Source organism: Mytilus galloprovincialis, chromosome 4, assembly GCF_965363235.1.
Source record: "Mytilus galloprovincialis chromosome 4, xbMytGall1.hap1.1, whole genome shotgun sequence".
In the NCBI taxonomy this organism is placed as follows: domain Eukaryota; kingdom Metazoa; phylum Mollusca; class Bivalvia; order Mytilida; family Mytilidae; genus Mytilus; species Mytilus galloprovincialis.
In genome coordinates, this window is record NC_134841.1 from 93,379,847 (window position 1) to 93,400,763 (window position 20,917).

At 31.3% G+C, this 20,917-nt stretch overlaps 1 protein-coding gene across 3 annotated transcripts in view; it reads left to right on the forward strand.

The window, feature by feature from the left end:
- Positions 1–1,177: 1,177 nt before the first annotated feature.
- The window catches only part of LOC143073419 (alpha-1,6-mannosyl-glycoprotein 2-beta-N-acetylglucosaminyltransferase-like), a 40,995-nt gene continuing 21,255 nt past the window's right edge, over positions 1,178–20,917 (forward strand). Inside the window, exons 1-2 of one of the 3 annotated variants that reach the window (XM_076248959.1) lie at positions 1,178–1,264; positions 19,353–20,267. In XM_076248959.1, coding sequence (XP_076105074.1) covers positions 19,689–20,267 — 579 coding nt within the window. In that variant the 5' untranslated portion in view covers positions 1,178–1,264; positions 19,353–19,688. Of the gene's footprint in view, positions 1,265–8,524; positions 8,543–11,839; positions 11,939–19,352; positions 20,268–20,917 lie in introns of those variants that run through there. The other 2 variants (XM_076248961.1, XM_076248960.1) reach the window with 2 other exon arrangements.

Genomic DNA, 20,917 nt, shown 5'->3' on the forward strand with positions numbered 1-20,917 from the left:
GCAATTATTCACTTTCTTACAATATTAAATATACCCAAACTGTGTGGCCTGTGTGAATTCAATTAAAACATGTCCTTAGGAGCTATGCTGCCAATTTTTTTTATGCATTAAAAACATTTCAGTACAGACCATTTACTTTTAATGGGGTGCTATGGATTTCACCCCAAACTTTAGATTTCTTTGGTTTTCATTAAAGCCTGGCAAAAATATAACCTTATCACATATAATTAAATATTGTCAGAAATATGAAAACAGTCGAATGTCTTAATACTTTTTTTTCAAGTTGCCTTTTTTTCAATTGAGAAAGATTCAATGGTTATTTTTTTTATTAAAAATACACTCTTTAATACATTGTCTTATAAATGTTTTAATATCTACATTTTTCTGATATCATGAAAATACTCTACTCATGAAAACATTCTAGTCAAGAAGCATACATGTCTGAATATATTTCTTTAAAACAGTTCTAGTCATAATGACATTCCTTGTTTATAAGTGTTCCAGTATTCAATAATTATACCATATTTTATGTCATAAATTGGATAATGACACTATGTTAAAGTTTCAGTTTTGGTTAAAAAGTTTTTTATCTGAAAATGCCTGTTCATTTGATGTTGGTTTTCAGCATGTCCAGTGTTTGTTGTTTTAAAATGTTTTTTTTTTCTTCACAAGAAACTTGGTTTAGTGTAACTGCTTGTTTAAACTGTATTTTGGCTGATAAAATAAAATATTTTTCCTACCTACCGACTCTTCAGTCTGAAGGTACAGTCGGAAAACTGCAAACAAACATATTTTTTAGGTTGGCCTCAAATCTTTTTTTTTTTTTTTTTTTTTATCAAAATGATATGGATGCTTTAGCATCTGAGCATACATACAAGCTACGCCACTGAATATGTCATTACATTCATATTAGCAAGTCGATATTTGATATTATACTATACAACATGTATAAGTATTCTCATCTCAGATCAAAGTTGGAAATGTAAAACCCATTTTTTTTCTTCTTTCAAAATGTAGAATCTTAGCTCTTAAATCATTATTTGAGCATCTGATTTTAAATTTGTTTCAGAGGTTAATTTCAGAAGATAATTCTATTAACCTTTCCTAGTATATTAACATAGACCAATATTTAAAGAAAGTAAAAAAAAAAAAAAATCCGTTCAGGTCATTAGTTTCACCCAAAAATAGTAGTCACGTGACATTGACATCCGGTTTCATACTAAACCAAAATGTTGTGGCTTAGTAAAGAACGTAGACTGGTACTGTAAGTATGATACACTCACTTGACATGTTTAGACAATCATCAGTTTTTTCTTTGCACCATTCAGATACTCTCGGCATGCTTCTGCTTCTGACTAACCATAATCTATCAGACCGGAGTAATCTGGAACTCAGTCTCAGGGGCTCCTGCAAATAATGTTTCTGTATCTGTATACGGTACGTGTAGAATCCTGTTTAGTCTTTTATACACGGTGGAGCGCCATTGTTATGGGCGGTGTTCTTGTAGAGCGGTCTTAAATGCCTCTACAGAACCTGCATGCACAACTTTATCTGGTAGTTGGTTCCAGTGAATAGTTGTTTCCACAAAAAAGAAATGTTTATACATGTACTGTGGTTTGTTGCTGTTTGGTACTTTTAGTCCTCTGGTGTTATTGATGACTTGTCGTTCAATGATATTGTCAGTTTCACAATTTGAATACGTTTTGGCTTTTATCGTTTGTTTAGGTCGTGCTGGTATGACAAAATTGTCGGCTGTCAGAGCCGGCACCAGACCCTCAACCACCTTGCAGACTACACGAAATACTATTTTTTTTTCATGGATTTTTCTAACATTCTAGCAAAATTGCCAAACGATCTCAAATTCATTTTCATCTTTATTATTCATCACAGCGATGTTTATTTTGTTCAACCGCTAGCTTTATGCCGAACATCGCCAACCAGTTATGTGTAAATCCGGGTAAAAACATATCTGACTGTCAAAAACAACAATGGATGCCATCATTGGCACAACCGGAAATGTAAATAAGACCGGATCAGATTCTGGGAACGGATATGGATAATTCCGGGTTTGCCGATTAAAGGGAAACTTCGCAAAAAAATCAAAAATTGATATTATGTTCATTCTGTATAAAAATGCTCAAATTCATAGATATTAAAGTTTTATTCCGCTAGATAAGCGATCACCATCCATTTTAAATTTAGAGTATCAATTCTCTACGTTCGGCCATTTTGTCTTCTTTCCCAATTAATAACAACGATATGTCTATAAACCACAAAGGAACAAAACCACAGAAACCGATGTAGTCGTAATTGCGTGTCGATATCTTGTCGATCTTACTGTTGTTTTATCCGACTAACTAACTTGATACGGAAAATATTCTTATTTTTTTAAATTACCATGGTATGTTGTTTTTAAACTGTTGATATTGGAATTAGGTAAAAAGTCCAAGTTGAAATCATAAATAAGTGTTCCGTGAAAATTGTTTTCGAAAATCTAATTTGTTCATAATTCTTTAAAGTAATAAACTTTTTTCAAATAAATTCTGATCTTCCCTCATCTGATCACCAGCATGGCTAAAGGTATTACTTCCAAAGGTATTGTGAGGGGTGTGAGGTGACACGTCCAGGTATTCAAGCGGTTTCCTGTCAGGCTTGCAAGTTCATGCATCGTTTCACTTCTGCAGGTATTGATCAGTGTACACGGCCGATAACTTATAACTTTCCATTTTGAACTATCAGATGTATAATATACAACTCTGTCTTACTTGTCATTACTAAACTCATACGCTTGTTTATAAATAACATTTCTGGTGTAAAGAATATTATTCATAAAAATATAAATAATACCCAAAAAATAAGATTTGATGAAATTAAACTCTATTTAAATATTTTTTCCAAGGGTGAATTTGGGAAAATGTAATATATACTCATTGTCAATAGTGAAGGACAGATTGGAACATACCAGAAATATTGATTTAAAAAAATGTACGCACTTGTCGACTATTCGTTTATACGACTGGGTAGAAAGTTACGGAACTATAGCGCAATTTAAAATATATACATGTATACATTGAACATAAGAAAAAACATATATTTTGAATAAATTGGGGTAAAAGATTTGTAAATAGACTAGTCCACGTATGCCAACAGTATGTAAGAGGAGGAGGAGGAGGATTTAAATACAGGTCGATGTATAATTTGCTTTGGTTCATCGAAGTTGTGGACATAGTAAAATCACAGATTTATATCACAATTGTTATATATGCCACTGGACGAACACTGATTATCCCCAAGGGATGTGAATATTTTGCTGGGAAACTATTGAGTATCAAAGTTTCAAATTAATTTCGGGATTTATTTTCTTTCTTGGTATTCAATAACAGAAAAAAGAATAAATTACTTGTCCGCTAAATAGGGGTATTCTTGTCAGATAAAAGACTTTTAGTTATATTTAAAAAATAGGGAAATATGACATTAAATTGGTTCTGTCTTTTTTTTAAACATCGTTAAAAAGATGTGTGTCTAAGGTGAACGCCACAAGAACCCAGTAATACTAGTAAGAGAGTATAGCATGTAAACATTCCTTCTCAATAATATGGTTGTATTGGAAAGCTTTTCATACAGATTGACAACTCATGGTCCGATAGGCATGTAATATTTGCCACATGATGCCCATAGTTCTTTCTACCATCATCATCTTATTCATTGATATTGCTGTAAACATCGATGGTTCACACCCAAACAAAATGGGAGTAATGTGCCTTCAGAGCTTCTCCGTGTCAGACTTGGGGTAATTGTAATTGTAATCGTTAATCAGCTGTAATTGATTACTATTTTTCAAGTAATCAGTGTAATCATTAATCAGCCAAAAATCTGATTACATGTAATTTAATTTAATCAATTACTTTTCAAAATACCCTGTAATCATGATTACTTTTTGATTACATTCTGATTACAATGGAAAAAATCTAAAATTGTGTTTTTGGTCATTAAATGAACCTCTTTGTTATTCATATATGATAAATTTTAAACATACTAAAATGGTTTGGTTACTTCAAGCATGTCTACTTCAGTAAAAAATAAAGTAACAGTATTGAAAAGTCATCATTAGCCTAAGCAGAGACATATAATACAATTATATACCTTTTTGGTAAAAGATATTGTACATACATGTATATTCATCGTTTTATAATGATCTTCATATTAATATTTGATAATAACTGTTATATATTCAAGTAATACTTTTTTTTAACCCTGAATTATAATCTTTTGTTAATTTTTGTGATTTTTGTCAACTTTGAATTGACAGGTAGGAGACTAATTAATGTTTGTTTTTATTGCAATTACCAATTGAGTATAGCTGTAGGGAAATATATATGATAAAAGATAAATCAGACATGAAAATTTATCTAATTAGCACAAACTAAATTAAAAGTTGGACAAATATGTTGTTTAATTTTTTTTTGTATTTGGACTGGACATGTAAAATGCAATGATTTTTAGTACTTACATATTGTTTACAATTTGATTAAGCATTTCTATTACAATTTAACATAGTTTTAACTGGTAACTTTATTTCATCCACATTTAAACTTCCATAAACTGCAACTTGGAATACATATAAATTATGAAAGAGGTCAGAAGACAAACAAAAAAACTCTTGATTATGAAATATCGTTATTAAATTCAATTCAAAATAATTCAGAGATCATTGGTGATAAAGTGTAATGTATATATATATAGTGAAATTTGGTGTTTATTTAAATAAATGAACTTTAATTTGAAGTTATCATTTTATAATTGAACCAAATAAAATACTTTCTCAAATGCTATAGTTATATTGAACGTTTATTCATTCACATCATTCAAAATGTTTTGTTTTTAAATTCATTGTAATCAGATGTAATCATGATTACTTTGCCAATGTAATCATTAATTTAATCAGATACTTTCAGAAATGATGTAATCATTAATTTAATTTAATCGTACAAATGACAAAGTAATTGTAATTTAATCAATTACATCGAAAGTAATCGGACCCATCTCTGCTCCGTGTTATATACTTGTGAAACTTAATATAAAGACGAAATTTCTGTATTGAAATGAATCTACATCTCACAAACAGGATTTTCAAATAACGATTTTGAGTAATCACCTTACATGTACAAACCAATTTAAACGTATGGCAAGATATAACCATGCAGGAATTAAGTTTTCGTCAGACGCAAGAACTCATCACTATCATAAACGTATACGTATATATGCATGCAGTTTCAAATATCAAAAACAAGTGGTCGATGTCGATAATCCGTTTTCTATGTGTTCAGAGCTAGACATGTCACCTGTTCATTCTTGGAAGCCTTCATATTCCCCGTCCAACGATGGGAACTCTTTCTGGTTGTGTTGACTATAAATTCTTGTATGGTAATTCTGTCGTTTATCTGTACAAGTGGTTGCATTTCCTCTCCTTTCCCAACAAACAAACTAACGAAACGCTACTAGTCTGCTTTCTCTGGAGCTCATCCTCAATGGCGCTTATACGTCAGGAAACTTACATGTATACTAATAATGATTGTTTCAAGAACAACGATGTATGGACGAACTATTCTAAATTCGTCAATATCAGTTATGCATGACTAAAATATAAGTTTTATTACAACTACTGTATTACTTATTTGGATTAATGACGGCTATCATGTTCAACATTGCACAAATATTATCATAGAATTTAAAAAAAAAAATGTACAAAAATCCTCAAAAAAAATAATGCCTTAGCTTAGATAATTGGTATTCTTTTCACAAAAAGTTTGTGTAAATGATTGTCAAATGAATTTAATTATGTAAGAATGAAATGTTAAAAAGAAACTAAAAAAAAAATCATGCATGTTGTACATGTATGAACATGATGAAATATAAACACTAGAATTGAAAACCAAAAGATATATGAAAAAGAAAGAAGAAACAGGAAATAATATTTTATACAGAAACTCTAAATTATGTTTAGTTCACAAACATTGTCAAAATCCAATAAAATGGGACATTACTCTTCACTGAAATGCATTCAAGCAATTGTGCACAACTTTCATAACAATATACCCTCTTGTTACATCATTTTCTTTTAATTTGTGCATTTTGGGGAGAAGTAGGGCACAACAAAGTCATATGTTTGTTGTTTTTTGTCAGATAATATACAATTAGATGTAAAAAAAATTGGTCTGGTAAAATTTCATTCGGTCTGGTAAAGCTAGGATGCTTACCAGACCGAATGTCCTGTAAAAATAAAATTCATTCGTGTAGTCTGACCTTGTAAATCAGAATAAGACGGAGGCTGTGCCTTCTTTCCTCTAGGGTCTCTATTTCAAGTTGTCGTCTCATGTTTGTTATGGACCCTCTTTCTCGACTCCTGTAATTTTTCTTGATGAATCCTATGCCTCTGTTTTGGATATATTCCAGATTGTTGCGCCATCTTCCATTGTCGATCTTACTAGGGATATGTATGCAACTTTTCTGCATGCCTCTGGTATGTTCCTCATGCATGTCAAGTTCCTCCTAATAAAGCCCAAGGTGGCATTGGCTTTCTTGCTGATGTTATTTATGTGGAAACTCCATTTCAGGTCGTTTGAGATCTGGAGTCCCAAGTACGGGTTCACTTGTACAATGTACCTCTTGTAGGATGTGTTTGTTAAGCGTGTTTACTTTCAGTATCCTACACAACTGATATCCTATATATATAGAAAAACAACCGTCATTGAAAGTAAATCCTCACCTGACCCTTTAAATTGAACCACTGTCACGACCTGTTGACTGGAAGGCTAATATGAGGCAGGCATTACCTGTAAATGGGGACGAAGTCTGTATGAATTTTTTTTTTTTTTTTTTGTAACTTAAATATTTGTTAAAAAAAGCAACCGAAATACTGTAACGTTTCTTGTTTTTGTTCTGTTGTTAGGGATTTTATTTGTGACGTTATTTGAGTTATGACATCAGTGGCAGATCCAGAACTTTTCCTAAGGGAGGGCCTACTGACTGACCTAAGGGGGGCCAGCTCCAGTCATGCTTCAATGATTCCCTATATAATCAACCAAATTTTTCCCACAAAAGGGCAAAGGGGGGGCCAGGGCCCCCCTGGATCCGCCTATGGACATCATGTTCAATGTAAACATAGAGACGTGATTGTCAGGTAAAATTAATTCATATCAAAGACATTTGAAGAATTATTAAAAATGAAATTGGTATTGTGTTCCTTGATTTCCTATATTTAACTAGACAACTCAAAGTCTCATGACAACAAGACCGGAAAAAGGAAGTAGATTTCTGCGTTCTGCACTAATGCAGGAATTCAAAACACGACAAAATAAAGTTTGAACGATTTTGAGTTCATTAGTCATATTAGTATAATGAAAATTTCGGGAATTTTTTTTTTTATTGAATTTTCTATAGCTCTGTAATTGGGTACTTCGTCCCAATATAATTTTTCATTGTTGTTAGCTTGGGTGCAGGTCGTTTTGTAACCTGGTCATTTCGTAACTAGTGGATTCGTAACTTACTAGGTCGTTTCGTACCTGAGACGTTTTGTAACCTTATATCAATATATAATAATAATATGATTCATAAGGTTACTTAAAAAATAATGAAAACCTATTGATGTACTATATCTGTTATTCTGTAAACATTTAATTTTCACCCCTTTTTTCTCTATTCTTCAAAAAAGGCAGATCCCTTTTTTCTGTAATCTTCAAAAAATTAACCCCTTTTTTCTCCAACCTTCATTTTTTTTTGCCCGTTATTCTCTAATCTTCATTTTTTAAGGGCATTATTCTTTAATCATTTAACCCCACCCCTACCCTCGTAAAACAAGATAAATTGAGAAATATTTTAGACATGTTTTGTTGCTATGGTTCAGTAGAATCATGAATGTATTTTTTCTTTTCACAAATATTTGCCCAAAAAATAAAATCAAGGCATTTTTTATCCTTCTCCTTTGCCATCAATTAAGGGGAGAGTAAGAAAGGTGGATGGTGTCTCTAGTGCATTGAAAGTTGGGTGGAGTCCAGACATAGAAATTAGGGTTGGGCATTTACAGGACCAAATTGATGATTCTTTTAATTTTACTTCAGTCTTCAGAATGTATTAACACAAATTTGCAAAAAATAGCTAAAGATAGCACATAAAATGTTTTTACAGGACATGTCCCATCACTCCTGTGCTAATTTTGACTCCTGGACTAGGAGTATCTATACATAGCTAGAGTCTGTAGGACAAACGGTATATCAAGACAAGTGTGATTTACACATTGGTATCTTCATTTTATAACTTAGGCAACCCAGAACAACTTATCTGCATGTCAATGTTATTGTTATAGTAACCTTGGTTCATGTTTTGTAGATAAAATTAAATGAAAATTAACTTGAAGCTTATTAACTCCAGGCTGTCATATCTATCTAATTATAAACATGAATTTCATTGACCTAGAATGGTTAATAAGCTACATAGGGATAGCCATTCAAACATTGATCACTTGTGATCTGTTCATTGATCTGGGGTAAGTAAAGGAATTAAATGATAATTTAATAGTGTGACAACATTTAAGATAAATATTTTTTTAATTATACCTATACCATTGTTATAAAATATAAAAACATTGTTTTGTTTTATTAAAATTTTTAACTTAATTTCTAATTTAATTTTTTTTAAAAGAGTTGTTCTTGTCTATACATGTATATAGATATTATTAGAACATACTCACCCCTTCTCGTCCAATGGAAATATATATTGATATATTTTGAAGTGTTATTAAAATTTATAATAGAATGCTGTTGGCATCATTTCACATTTCACTTTGTCTATTATTTAATGTCTTTTAAGTTTTTATGTGTTATTTGGCTTTGTCTGCTAAAAAAAAATGATTATCTGAAAAAATATACTTGTACAAATTCTTTCCTTTAAAAGCATTGAGAGATACAATATACAAATTAATTTTATAACCACAAATTTGAATAATAACCTACTTACATATGTACATGTACATAATTAAAATTAAAATTATTAAAACTTTGTGTCTATATATAGTTTGTGGCAAAGTGTAATGTTTTGATTTGATTATTTTCTTTTCCAAACTACATGTACATACATGTATATTGTATACATATTTTACACATACAAATAGATTTTAATTAAAACAAATTAATATGTGTGCCTTCATTAATGGGTCAGAGTCCTTTTAATAATAAAATATGGTTATATGAATCAATATGACAGAGTAAATATTTAATGTGAAAATGGAATTAAATCTGCCACAAAGACAGAAAACATAAAAAACATGTAACATTTTCTGCAATTTCAAAAGATTTAAAATTGAAATGATACATGCACTTTTATAAAAACATAGACAAATTAATCTTTTTCCATTTTTGAATTTTTTTTGGACATTGAAATCTTTCCATATGACAATGCCATATATATAGGTAAAGGAAGATGTGGTATGAGTGCCAATAAGACAACTCTCCATCCAAATAACAATTTATAAAAGTAAACCATTATATAGCATGTTTCTCTATTGTGATAAAAATTCATAATAACTTATAAAATTAATAGATGTAGCTAACAAAGTCCTTATATTTCAATAAGGTAACTTGTTGTTTATTTGTTAGTGGAAAATTGTTTTAATGTTAATTAGGCTTAAATTACCGCTAGCAAACCCTTTATCTTAATAATGTATCAATCATTTATTCAGATCCACTTTCGCCTTGTCGTAAATATGCGTGATATATTTGCCACTGGAGCACGGGAGCAATCAATTTATTAGTTGCATATATATAGTGATGCATAATCATTAGTTCTCAACTGATAATTGTCTTAAACAGTTTTCCAGTTTTGGTATAAAAAATTATCTATATTTTATTTTAAAACGAAAAGTTTTAGAATTTCTTTCCGCATCTTTCTCTTTGAATTTATTTGTTTGAATAACCAATAATAATATAGTTATATAGTAGTCTACATCAGTGGTTACATTGTATGCAGCCAAACCAGGTGGAGTTTATTCCCAAGTTATTGTCTTTCTGATCTGTTTTAAATTAAAGGGTTTTTTTCATGACATCTACAACTGCAAATGGTGCAACAGATGTGTTAAAATCAGCCATGTGACTTATTTGAAGATTCATGTGACATTTGTTGTTGTTAAGAGATCTTATTCAAGGTTCGGATATCCCTTGAACCATTTATTTAGATGGTTTTTAAACGTATAGATGTGCGATACTCTCACTACACTATGTATAGGATATACGACATTTTTATTTCGACTAAACGATCGAGGCTGTAAATTTATACATCCGAGCAGCTAAACGGCCGCACCCAATTATAGTAAAGATATACTGTCGAATGTGAGAAGTCCAGAGATGTGAATATTTCTATATCCTGTCCAATCAATCCTTTTGTTTTGAAAAAGATTTTAAATGTATATACATTAATACGGCAGCAACCGAAGGACACATATAATTCAAAACACTAAGAGTCAACATACATATTTTTGTTAAAGCTAGAAGCCTATAAAGAATAAAAAGCCCAAAACTGCAACATGAATAAATAATACAGTCAGTGAGTTTTTAGACAAGTGTTTGGTTGCAAAATTTCACTAGCTCTTTATTAATTTCGATATGTGAAATTATAGACGGTATTATATAAATCAGTGTAAGAAAAACACTTCATGTAAAACTAACTGAATTGTCATCTCGTCCATATACTAGTTCATTATAAATAAGAAGATGCGATATATGTTATGAGTGCTATCGAGACAACTATCCAACAAAGTCACAGTGTATAAATACATTTGTCTGCCGTCGCACTGCCTTTGAAAAATTAGCGGGGAAATAGTAACGTTATTTCCCAAAACGTCTTAATTTTTGGCGCAATTTGTGAGGCTTATGGAAGGGATTATAGTAAACAATATCATATTTCTGGATTTTTCTTAAAAATGAGTACGGTGTCAAATATTTTTCAAAATGTTATGACGTTATGACGTTCCACTGTTAGAAATATTTTAATAAATTAAAAATGTGCATTTCAAATGTTCATTTCTTGCCGTTGTTTGGGTCCATCATAACGCCTTTTGGCTTTATTTGAGTAAGAATTATACTCTAAATGGTAAAGTTAGATTTTTCTAACCATCTTGAATTATTTTGCTTTAATTTAAGCCCCATTTTATAAGTATATGTTGATTAAAAATCATATTTAAATTTTTAAAATAAAAAACGTTTTTTACTCCAAAATTGCAAAAATGTTCAATTTTCAGCAGTATTTTTTGAAAAAACGAAATCGACGACTAATTTTTTTTTTTGGCAAAATTTGATTCTCTGTCAATTAAAGAATGAAATATCTTCCACATTGTTCATGGGAAAAAATTCTCACCGTCAAAAATAAACTGTTGGATATGCCCTTAGTGACTCTGGTGAAATGATGGACTGTAAGAATTGGATTGATATAATAATAATAATGAATGTACATACATCTGTATGCTACTTGGATATATATAAATAAACAAGAAGACTTGCTCCTAGTGAAAGTTATGAGAATTTAATAGACCTACATTATAAATCTGTAGTAAAATGACAAAGAGTTACATTGTAATGACCTGTTACCTGTGAATTACTAGCTTATTATGATTGACACCTTATAAAATACATAATAGCAATTGTTCTATAAGGAATAAATGACATTATTTACAGTAGTGGGTGTTTTTTTGCTGGAGGTTAAGTGTTCAAATTGTCAGGATTAAAATTGCATTTTGTATATACATTGTATATTCATAAAATCTGATGGAAATAGTAAATATCAAAGGTACCAGGATTATAATTTAGTATGCCAGATGCGCGTTTCGTCTACATAAGACTCATCAGTGACGCTCATATCAAAATAAGAGAAATTTTAAAGTGTTGTACCATGGGTAGGTCATATTGTTTTTTAAATTTTATTATACCTATTAAGGTGTAATACCACCAAATTATAGTTAGTCACATCCGGTTGTATACGAAAATAAGTAGAAAAAAATATTCCCTTGAATTTGACAGTTGTAGGTTATTAATCCTACATTGTGTTGTTTGGCGCAAGACTCTTCTTTAAAATCAGAAGAGTCTTGCTCCAAACAAGAGGGGGAAATTCAATAGCGGGTAGGTTCGACAAATATTTTTAAGAAAATCATATTTCATTTGGTACTGGAATTATTTCAAATCTAACAGAAAATTAAATCTTCCAAAAATATCAAAATTTGAGTTGCACATGAGAATACATGTATATGTACCTGCATGGCCATGCCATCATATTTAGCAGATTTACACATTTGATCTTGTGTTTAAAATGTGAGACACTTATTATTTCTGTTTCAACATGACACCACATACCTCAAACAAACATGGGAGGTCATTATTACTTTATGCTAGAATTATTTAATTCAATTCAAATTTTTATTGGATTTTATTGCCTTTACACATTATATTTATAGACTGTGACACTACATAACAAAATAAACTATTTTTGTTTAAAGTTTCTTATTATATATATATATATATGTATGGTGCAGTTATGTCAAATCCAAATTATAATGATTGTAATACATGTAGATGCACATAAAGGCTTGGTAAGCTTCCTAATGATATTATGTATACTGTAGTTCTGCATCTGCATATCAAGGAATACATGTAGTACAAAATGTAAGCACACTTTCTGGCAGGTCTGCATGACCTTAGCTTTAGAATTGATGATTTTAACAGTTTCATATCTGGAGGTGTTAGATTTTGGTGTACTATGTGGCCTTCATTGAAAATACAACAATCTCTTTACCCAATCATGTTACCGTCATTGGTATGGTGAACAGATATATCATGTTAAGGAGGGGTATTTGCGAAAAATACCAGTCGAGAGAATGTTAAATTTCGCGAGCTGTAAGGCAAGGGAAATTCATTCTCATGCAAGACTGGTATTTTTTGCAAATATCCCTCAAGGACATGCATGCTATATTTGTTTAATTACACCGAATGTTTACGTTCAAAAAGGCTTTGTTGATTGTGACGTTACAAGTTTCCAGTCAGATAGTGTATTTTTTGGCAAATACCATGGCAGGGAGGGTAAAAAAGGCATATTCTTTTTGCATATACCCCGGCAGCGTTAAAAATGAACGATATTCATTTGATAACAGTAAATTGGTGAAAAATACACTGGCTATCAACCAATCAAAACCCAGGATTCTTACATAATGTGTAATTATCTTTAAAGCACCCCCCTGCCCAATAGCGGAGGGTACAATAAGCTTTACCTTTGTTCATCTCCGTCTGTCTGTCTGTTTGTTCCTTATTTATTTCTAATTATTTTGATCATTTCTGCAATAAACTTACTTTAGGCATTGTTGTCTGTTTCAAAAATGTTCAGAAATGAATGTTGCTGTGAGGTTAAGGTTTTAAATTCAGATCAATGTTATTGTTCAATACGTACCTCACCAAATGTTCATGTAGCTTCAGCAGTGTTCTCCCCAGGCCGTTTTAGCGTCGCGGTACCGCGACGCTATATTTTTTCACCGTGATGCTATAATAATTCCCGCGACGCTATAATTATTCCCGCGACGCTATAATTATTTTGAAGATGCTATTTTGCTTGTCCTCAACTTTGAACTTTCATCTATTATCGATGAGGGGGGGCAAGGGGGGTCCCCATAACAGCAAAACAGTGAATTGATTTGATGAAAAACAGATAACAAGGAATTGAAAAGGGACAATAACAGATAACAGTAAATGAAATATGAAAATAAATCTGTCCAGGACCAACCCAGTAGATGACTCGTAGATCTTAGTATATAACTTGCGGAATGGACCTAGAAAATTGTAATTTGTGTAAACAAGACGTTTCGGTCGTTGAGGCAGTTCTGCCTTGGTTGATTTTTTCCCGTAACTTGTACAATAAGTTATAGTATGGATGTTGAATTTTTCCGAACGAAATTACTAGCTTCTGTTTTTGATATACGGATAGTTTTAATCTAGGGCATTTAAGGGATCAATTTTTAATGATTTATGTTTTTTTATTTAATTTGATTTTTAAATTTTTTATTTCTGAAAAGCAATATATATACTTTACAAGTAATAAAAAAAAATTGATGCACAATCTATTTTTTGTACTTAATGACCTCATGATAAAACTTACTTATAAAATACAAAAATATCCAGATCAGTGGAGACAGGACATGTAACTGATACACGCATGCCAGTTATGGTTATTCTGATAATAGAAATTGACTCAAGTGACAATTCTGATAGTATAATAGAAATTGGACCTAGTGACAATTCTGATAGTATAATAGAAATTGGACCTAGTGAAATTTTGATGACACCAAGTGAAACACCAATCATGCATCTTATGTGAAATTATAGAATATGGAAAATTTGGGTACAGCATTGGAGAAGCTGTAGGATTTTTAAAAGGGTATTTGTCGAAAAATTAAATTGAAGACCGGTGACATCTTTATTTGCATCAATGGTTTCTGAGCTTCAATTTTCGCCATGTGAAGCAATTAAAAAGCTTTTAAAAATATGGTGGTCAGGGTTCTCTTTCATGTAATCGAAAAAAGAGGGAGTAACACTTATAATATAAATGCTAAAAGAAAAAGATGTACAATTCCCAAAGACATAATTCAAACTCATACCACTTAGTAATGTAAAACAATTCAAAGGAGAAAACTAACTGTCTAATTTATCCACAAAATAGTGAACGAGAAACTTAGTAACACAGTAACAAACTACAACCACTGAATCCAGGCTCCTGACTTGGAAATAGGCACATACAGAATGTAACTGCGTCAACTTAAGCATGCTAGTTGGTGTCTTATCCTCCCCTGATCAGGGACAGTGGTGTAATAGTACAGCATAAAGATTACTGTGTGATCATTGAATAAAAAAAAATCTATAGGGTGTACCAATGCTTTTTTATAACAAAATCCATACTATAAGTTATCATAGTGTACAAGTAATAAGTGAATTATAATTTGTACAAAATGCTACATGTTCACAGACAACGGAACTTATTACAAAGGATAATAATAATATATACTGGACTGGTCCTGGGACCAATTGATTTTAATATATTCATGTGATGTATGTTACTGAAATTCTTCTGCAAATACAGGGTCACCCGATATTACCAGTAGAAAGACCCCAATAGATATGCATTGTAAAAGATGTGGTAAGCGTGCCAATGAGACTATTATCCATTCAAATCACAATTTTCAATTATCTTCAATTTCTACGGAAGATTGGCTGTCAAAATGCTAACATTCCAATTTTCAATAACAGTTAACAGCAAATAGATTCTCACAATAACAGATAACAAAATAGATAATAGTCCTATAACAGCTAACAAAGAATAAGACAATAACAGCTAACAGTAAATATATTTTCAGAATAACAGATAACAAAGAATTAAAATGCCCCATAACAGCATAACAGTTAAACCCCTTGCCCCCCCTCATCGATTATGATCATAAAAATTATATCACCTTTAATTGTAATCCCTTTAAGTCGGACACTAAAGGCAATTAAGAGATTAAATAGCCAGGTGTTAATTGCCCTCAGGGTGATAACTGTTTGGATGCGAATATCCCAAGCTGACACTCGTGACATGACTAATACCACGTGTCTGCAATCACCAATTTCGACATGGAAAAATGCAATCACAAAAACAATTCGAAATCTATGTTTTGTATTACGAAATTTCAAAGATTAAAACGATTTTTTTTAAAAGGTTGTTTATTTGTGCAACTCTCCAAAAAATACTTTCTTTCTCTTCCGGTAAATTATACGAGAGCGAGAATTTTGGTTTTGAGCTAAAATAAGTTTTATACTTCTTTAAAAAGTGATCATAATTGGCTTAAGTTTATGTTTAATGCATTTAATGCATTAAAAGCGTCTTATTCATTCACAATCTCTTGTCAAACAATATTTATTCTCGGACTCATTTTCGTAAATTTTTCTACGGCCGCCATTGCACATTTTTGTGTAAACTACGGATCGGAACCGGACCAGATATGACAAAAATCCGCATTTTCACGATAATGACAACAGACGGACAGTAGACAGAAAAAATATACCAATAGAGAAAACTACGCATTAATAGACTATTTGTTAGACAACTTTGTTAAAAATACATATCATTTTGATGTAAAGATAAGAAACAACAGGGACTAATTCATTGAGTGCCACGAAACAATGAATTTCATAAACATGATAAAAAAAAGTTTTTAAATTGATATTTTTTTTGCTACTTTATCTTAACTTAATATAATATAAAAAATAGTTAATTTTGTGTAATAGATATTTAGTTTTGTATCTATACAGGTTGCACTATAATGAACCATTCATTCATTTGACTTATGTGTTGGGTAACTGAAAGCACATATTTATTTTTATTTGGCACAAGAGGAAAAAAATAATTCTGTAACTATAAATGAATAAAGAAAACATAAACTGAAACAAATGTTTTTGTTGTTATAGTTTAATTGTATTCTCAGTTATGAATTGAACAATATAAACTAAAACATATAAAGGAAATAGAGCATCAACGCAACGCGACAAATGACATTAAAAAAAATAGTTAATTTTTTTTACGCAAAATGTGATGCTATCCAAAATTTCTGGGGAGAACACTGAGCTTGATGTAACATACAGTGATATATACATGTACTAATAATCTTTTAAGAGTATTGGTCTCAGTTTTATTCATACTACCTATATATACAGATTGTAAAGTTTTAAAACTTTAATTGGAAGGACTACATACATGTAATCATGTGCTTAAATCTTTATATATCTGCAAATTAAAAGATTCTGAAAATTCTATGCAAAAAATCCTGAAAGTCCAAAAATGTGATTCCATATGCCTCTTTTTAAATACTGATAATTCTAGGTATATGTTTGTCCACTATACATACATGTACATGACATAATGTACACATACAGTACAAAAAAAATATCGTTTTGAAGACTTGGTTAATTTTCCAAATCCATATATTAAAATGACTCATGTAAATTAAATTATGTCTTTTATAATTTATAAAACAAGTGTTCTTGATTCAGTGTTGGTAATGCACATAAAAACTGTAATATACCATGTCCGAGGGCAGTATCTGTAGACATAAAAATCTTCATTTGAATTCAGCATATGGTATAAACATAAACTCTGAGCTTTTTGCTAAAAATAAGTCTATTATCTATATGATTCAGTTCAAGTTGCAATATTGCCTTTTACAGTTTTTAGCTCACCTGGCCCAAAGGGCCAAGTGAGCTTTTCTCATCACTTGGCGTCCGGCGTCGGCGTCGGCCGTCGTGGTTAGCTTTTACAAAAATCTTCTCCTCTGAAACTACTAGGCCAAATTGAACCAAACTTGACCACAATCATCATTGGGGTATCTAGTTTGAAAAATGTGTGGCGTGACCCGGTCAACCAACCAAAATGGCCACCACAGCTAAAAATAGAACATAGGGGTAAAATGCAGTTTTTGGCTTATAACCAAAAACCAAAGCATTTAGAGGAAATCTAACATGGGGGTAAAAATGTTTATCAGGTCAAGATCTATCTGCCCTGAAATTTTCAGATGAATCGGTCAACCCATTGTTGGGTTGCTGCCCCTGAATTGGTAATTTTGAGGAAATTTTGCTGTTTTTGGTTATTATCTTGAATATTATTATAGATAGAGATAAACTGCAAACAGCAATAATGTTCAGCAAAGTTAGATTTACAAATAAGTCAACATGACCGAAATGGTCAGTTGACCCCTTTAGGAGTTATTGCCCTTTATAGTCAATTTTTAACCATTTTTCATAAATCTAAGTAATCTTTTACAAAAATCTTCTCCTCTGAAACTAATAGGCCAAATTAATCCAAACTTGGCCACAATCATCTTTGGGGTATCTAGTTTAAAAAATGTGTGGCGTGACCCGGTCAACCAACCAAGATGACCGCCACTGCTAAAAATAGAACATAGTGGTAAAATGCAGTTTTTGGCTTATAACTTAAAAACCAAAACATTTAGAAGAAATCTTACATGGGGGGGGGGGGGGGGGGGGGGGGGGTAAAATGTTTATCAGGTCAAGATCTATCTGCCCTGAAATTTTCAGATGAATCGGTCAACCCGTTGTTGGGTTGCTGCCCCTGAATTGGTAATTTTGAGGAAATTTTGCTGTTTTTGGTTATTATCTTGAATATTATTATAGATAGAGATAAACTGCAAACAGCAATAATGTTCATCAAAGTAAGATTTACAAATAAGTCAACATGACCGAAATGGTCAGTTGACCCTTTAGGAGTTATTGCCCTTTATAGTAAATTTTTATCCATTTTTCGTAAATCTTCTCCTCTGAAACTACTTGGCCAAATTAATTCAAACTTGGCCACAATCATCTTTGGGGTATTTTGTTTGAAAAATGTGTCCGATGACCTGGCCATCCAACCAAGATGGCCACCACGGCTAAAAATAGAACAGGGATAAATGTAGATTTTGGCTTATAACTCTGAAACCAAATCATTTAGAGCAAATCTGACAAGGAGTTAAATTGTTGATCAAGTCAATATATATCTGCCCTGAAATATTCAAATGAATTGGACAACCGGTTGTTGCGTTGCTGCCCTCCAATTGGTAATTTTTAAAGAAATTTTGCCGTTTTTGGTTTTTATCTTGAATACTATTATAGATAGCGATAAACTGTAAACAGCGATAATGTTCAGCAAAGTAAGATCAACAAGTAAGTCAACATGACCTAAATGGTCAATTGACCCCTTAAGGAGTTATTGCCCTTTATAGTCAATTTTTAACAATTTTCATTAATTTGGTAAATTTATGTAAATTTTTACCAAATACTTTTCTCTGTTACTAATGGGCAAAGTTCATTATAGATATAATTGTAAGAAGCAAGAACGTTCAGTAAAGTAAGAACTTCAAACACATCACCATCACCAAAATACAATTTTGTCATGAATCCATTTGTGTCCTTTGTTTAAAAATATGCGCATAGACCAAGGTGAGTGTCACAGGCTCTTTAGAGCCTCTAGTTTAATTGCAGAATATTTTTAAAACATATGTATATACAGTACATGTACATGTATTTTAGAGTTATTTACTGTAAAAATACTTATACTTTTTTGTGTGTATATATATAAGAGATAAATTATTAATGAACAATTGATATTCCTAATAGTTTATAGACATTATTGCTTACTAGTATATCATATTCTTAGTGAATTACATGCCATTTGATACAGTGTGAAATTGATATAAAATGTACCTATATATGTATGTGTAAATAATTGATTTTGTTCTATTACAGATAATTATTGGCCATGAAAGTTAAGAAAGAGATGTCAGCAGCTTTAGTATCATGTAGGATATATATCACTTGTTGATAAAATGACAGTTTTAATCTGTAACTTTCAAGACATTATGATGGCGTAATGTATCAAAGACAGTCCCATAAAATTAACTGTGATCATTTTCCTTAACATCAGGAGATGTTGAAATATTAAATAAATCTGTGATATAGAGATATCTGTGTTGAGAAATCTGTTTGGAGGTATATGTGTGGAGATATAAGTTTGTAGTTATAGACATCAGTATAGAGGGCGCTGTGATATTTTGTTTATACACATATCAAATCTTTGACGTAATGCCAACATTAACATCACCTTTAGACATGAGATTTCGTCCTGTGAGACTTATAAGATCTCTGTTTATGATAGTTTTAATACTGTTTGTCTTTCTAAATCTTCACGTGTTGATGAACTTTGAACCTAACAATTCCGATGCATATGATCGAACTTTATTGTATAAGTTGCGTCACAGTAACAATTTAAAGGCTCATGTCCAAACAGACCGATCTCAGCTGCAGGATTTAGATGGTCCTGAGAACAGTTCTAAAGTAGAAGTATTAATACTGCCAAATCAGTACAATCAAACATTTGTTTCACGACACAATATACCAGAACACAACTTAACTCAAATAAAATTAGAAATTGACCGTCGAAACGCGGACCAATATGTCCACAATCTTCAAAAATATGGTCTGAGCTTAGGGCCAGAAAGTGTTGTGATAGTTGTACAAGTACATGATAGAGCAAACTATTTAAAAATTTTATTAGACTCTTTACGGAAAGTGAAAGGAATTGAGAAGACGTTACTTATCTTCAGTCATGATGTGTTTTCCGAGCAGCTGAATTCCATTGTAGAAACAATTGACTTTTGTCCAGTAAGTATTGGTCAACCTTTGTTATTCATTGACTTTTATCCAGTAAGTATTCGTTACCCTGTGTTATCCATTATTATAAAGGGATTGTGAAATATAAATAAGTAAATGATGATGCATAGAAATCCATACTGTTTTGGCTAGGCGATAAGCTTATTGAACTTTGTGTTTTATAATGTTAGCATAGTTCTTAGCAATTAAAAATGAAATGCAAAAATATATATATAAGAAAAGGTGGAGTAAATCGTAATGTTTTAAAAGAATATTTTGAGTTGATTTCCCTCAAGACAGGTGTTGTCTTTCAATTAAAAAAAATTGCCTTTAATTACTGGCGGTAACCATTTAAATTCATGAAATGATACATGTATGACACATTTTACTGTAACTGAACTTTTAAAATGCATTTGTCTTTGCATGTATGATTGTCTTTTGGCAGAGTTCACTCATCACTTTACTGAACATACTGAAATAAAAAATCCAATTAAAAGATATTGATGCCACTACACATTGATGTGACAGTCGGAGATAGTTTTACTGACTTAAGCTTTAAAAAGGGCATAGCTGTAAAGAGGATTAATGCCAAAGAAATTTGATTTTAAAGGCACTAACTTCATTAAATGTCAGCAGTAATAAATCTTTATTATCCTGGGATC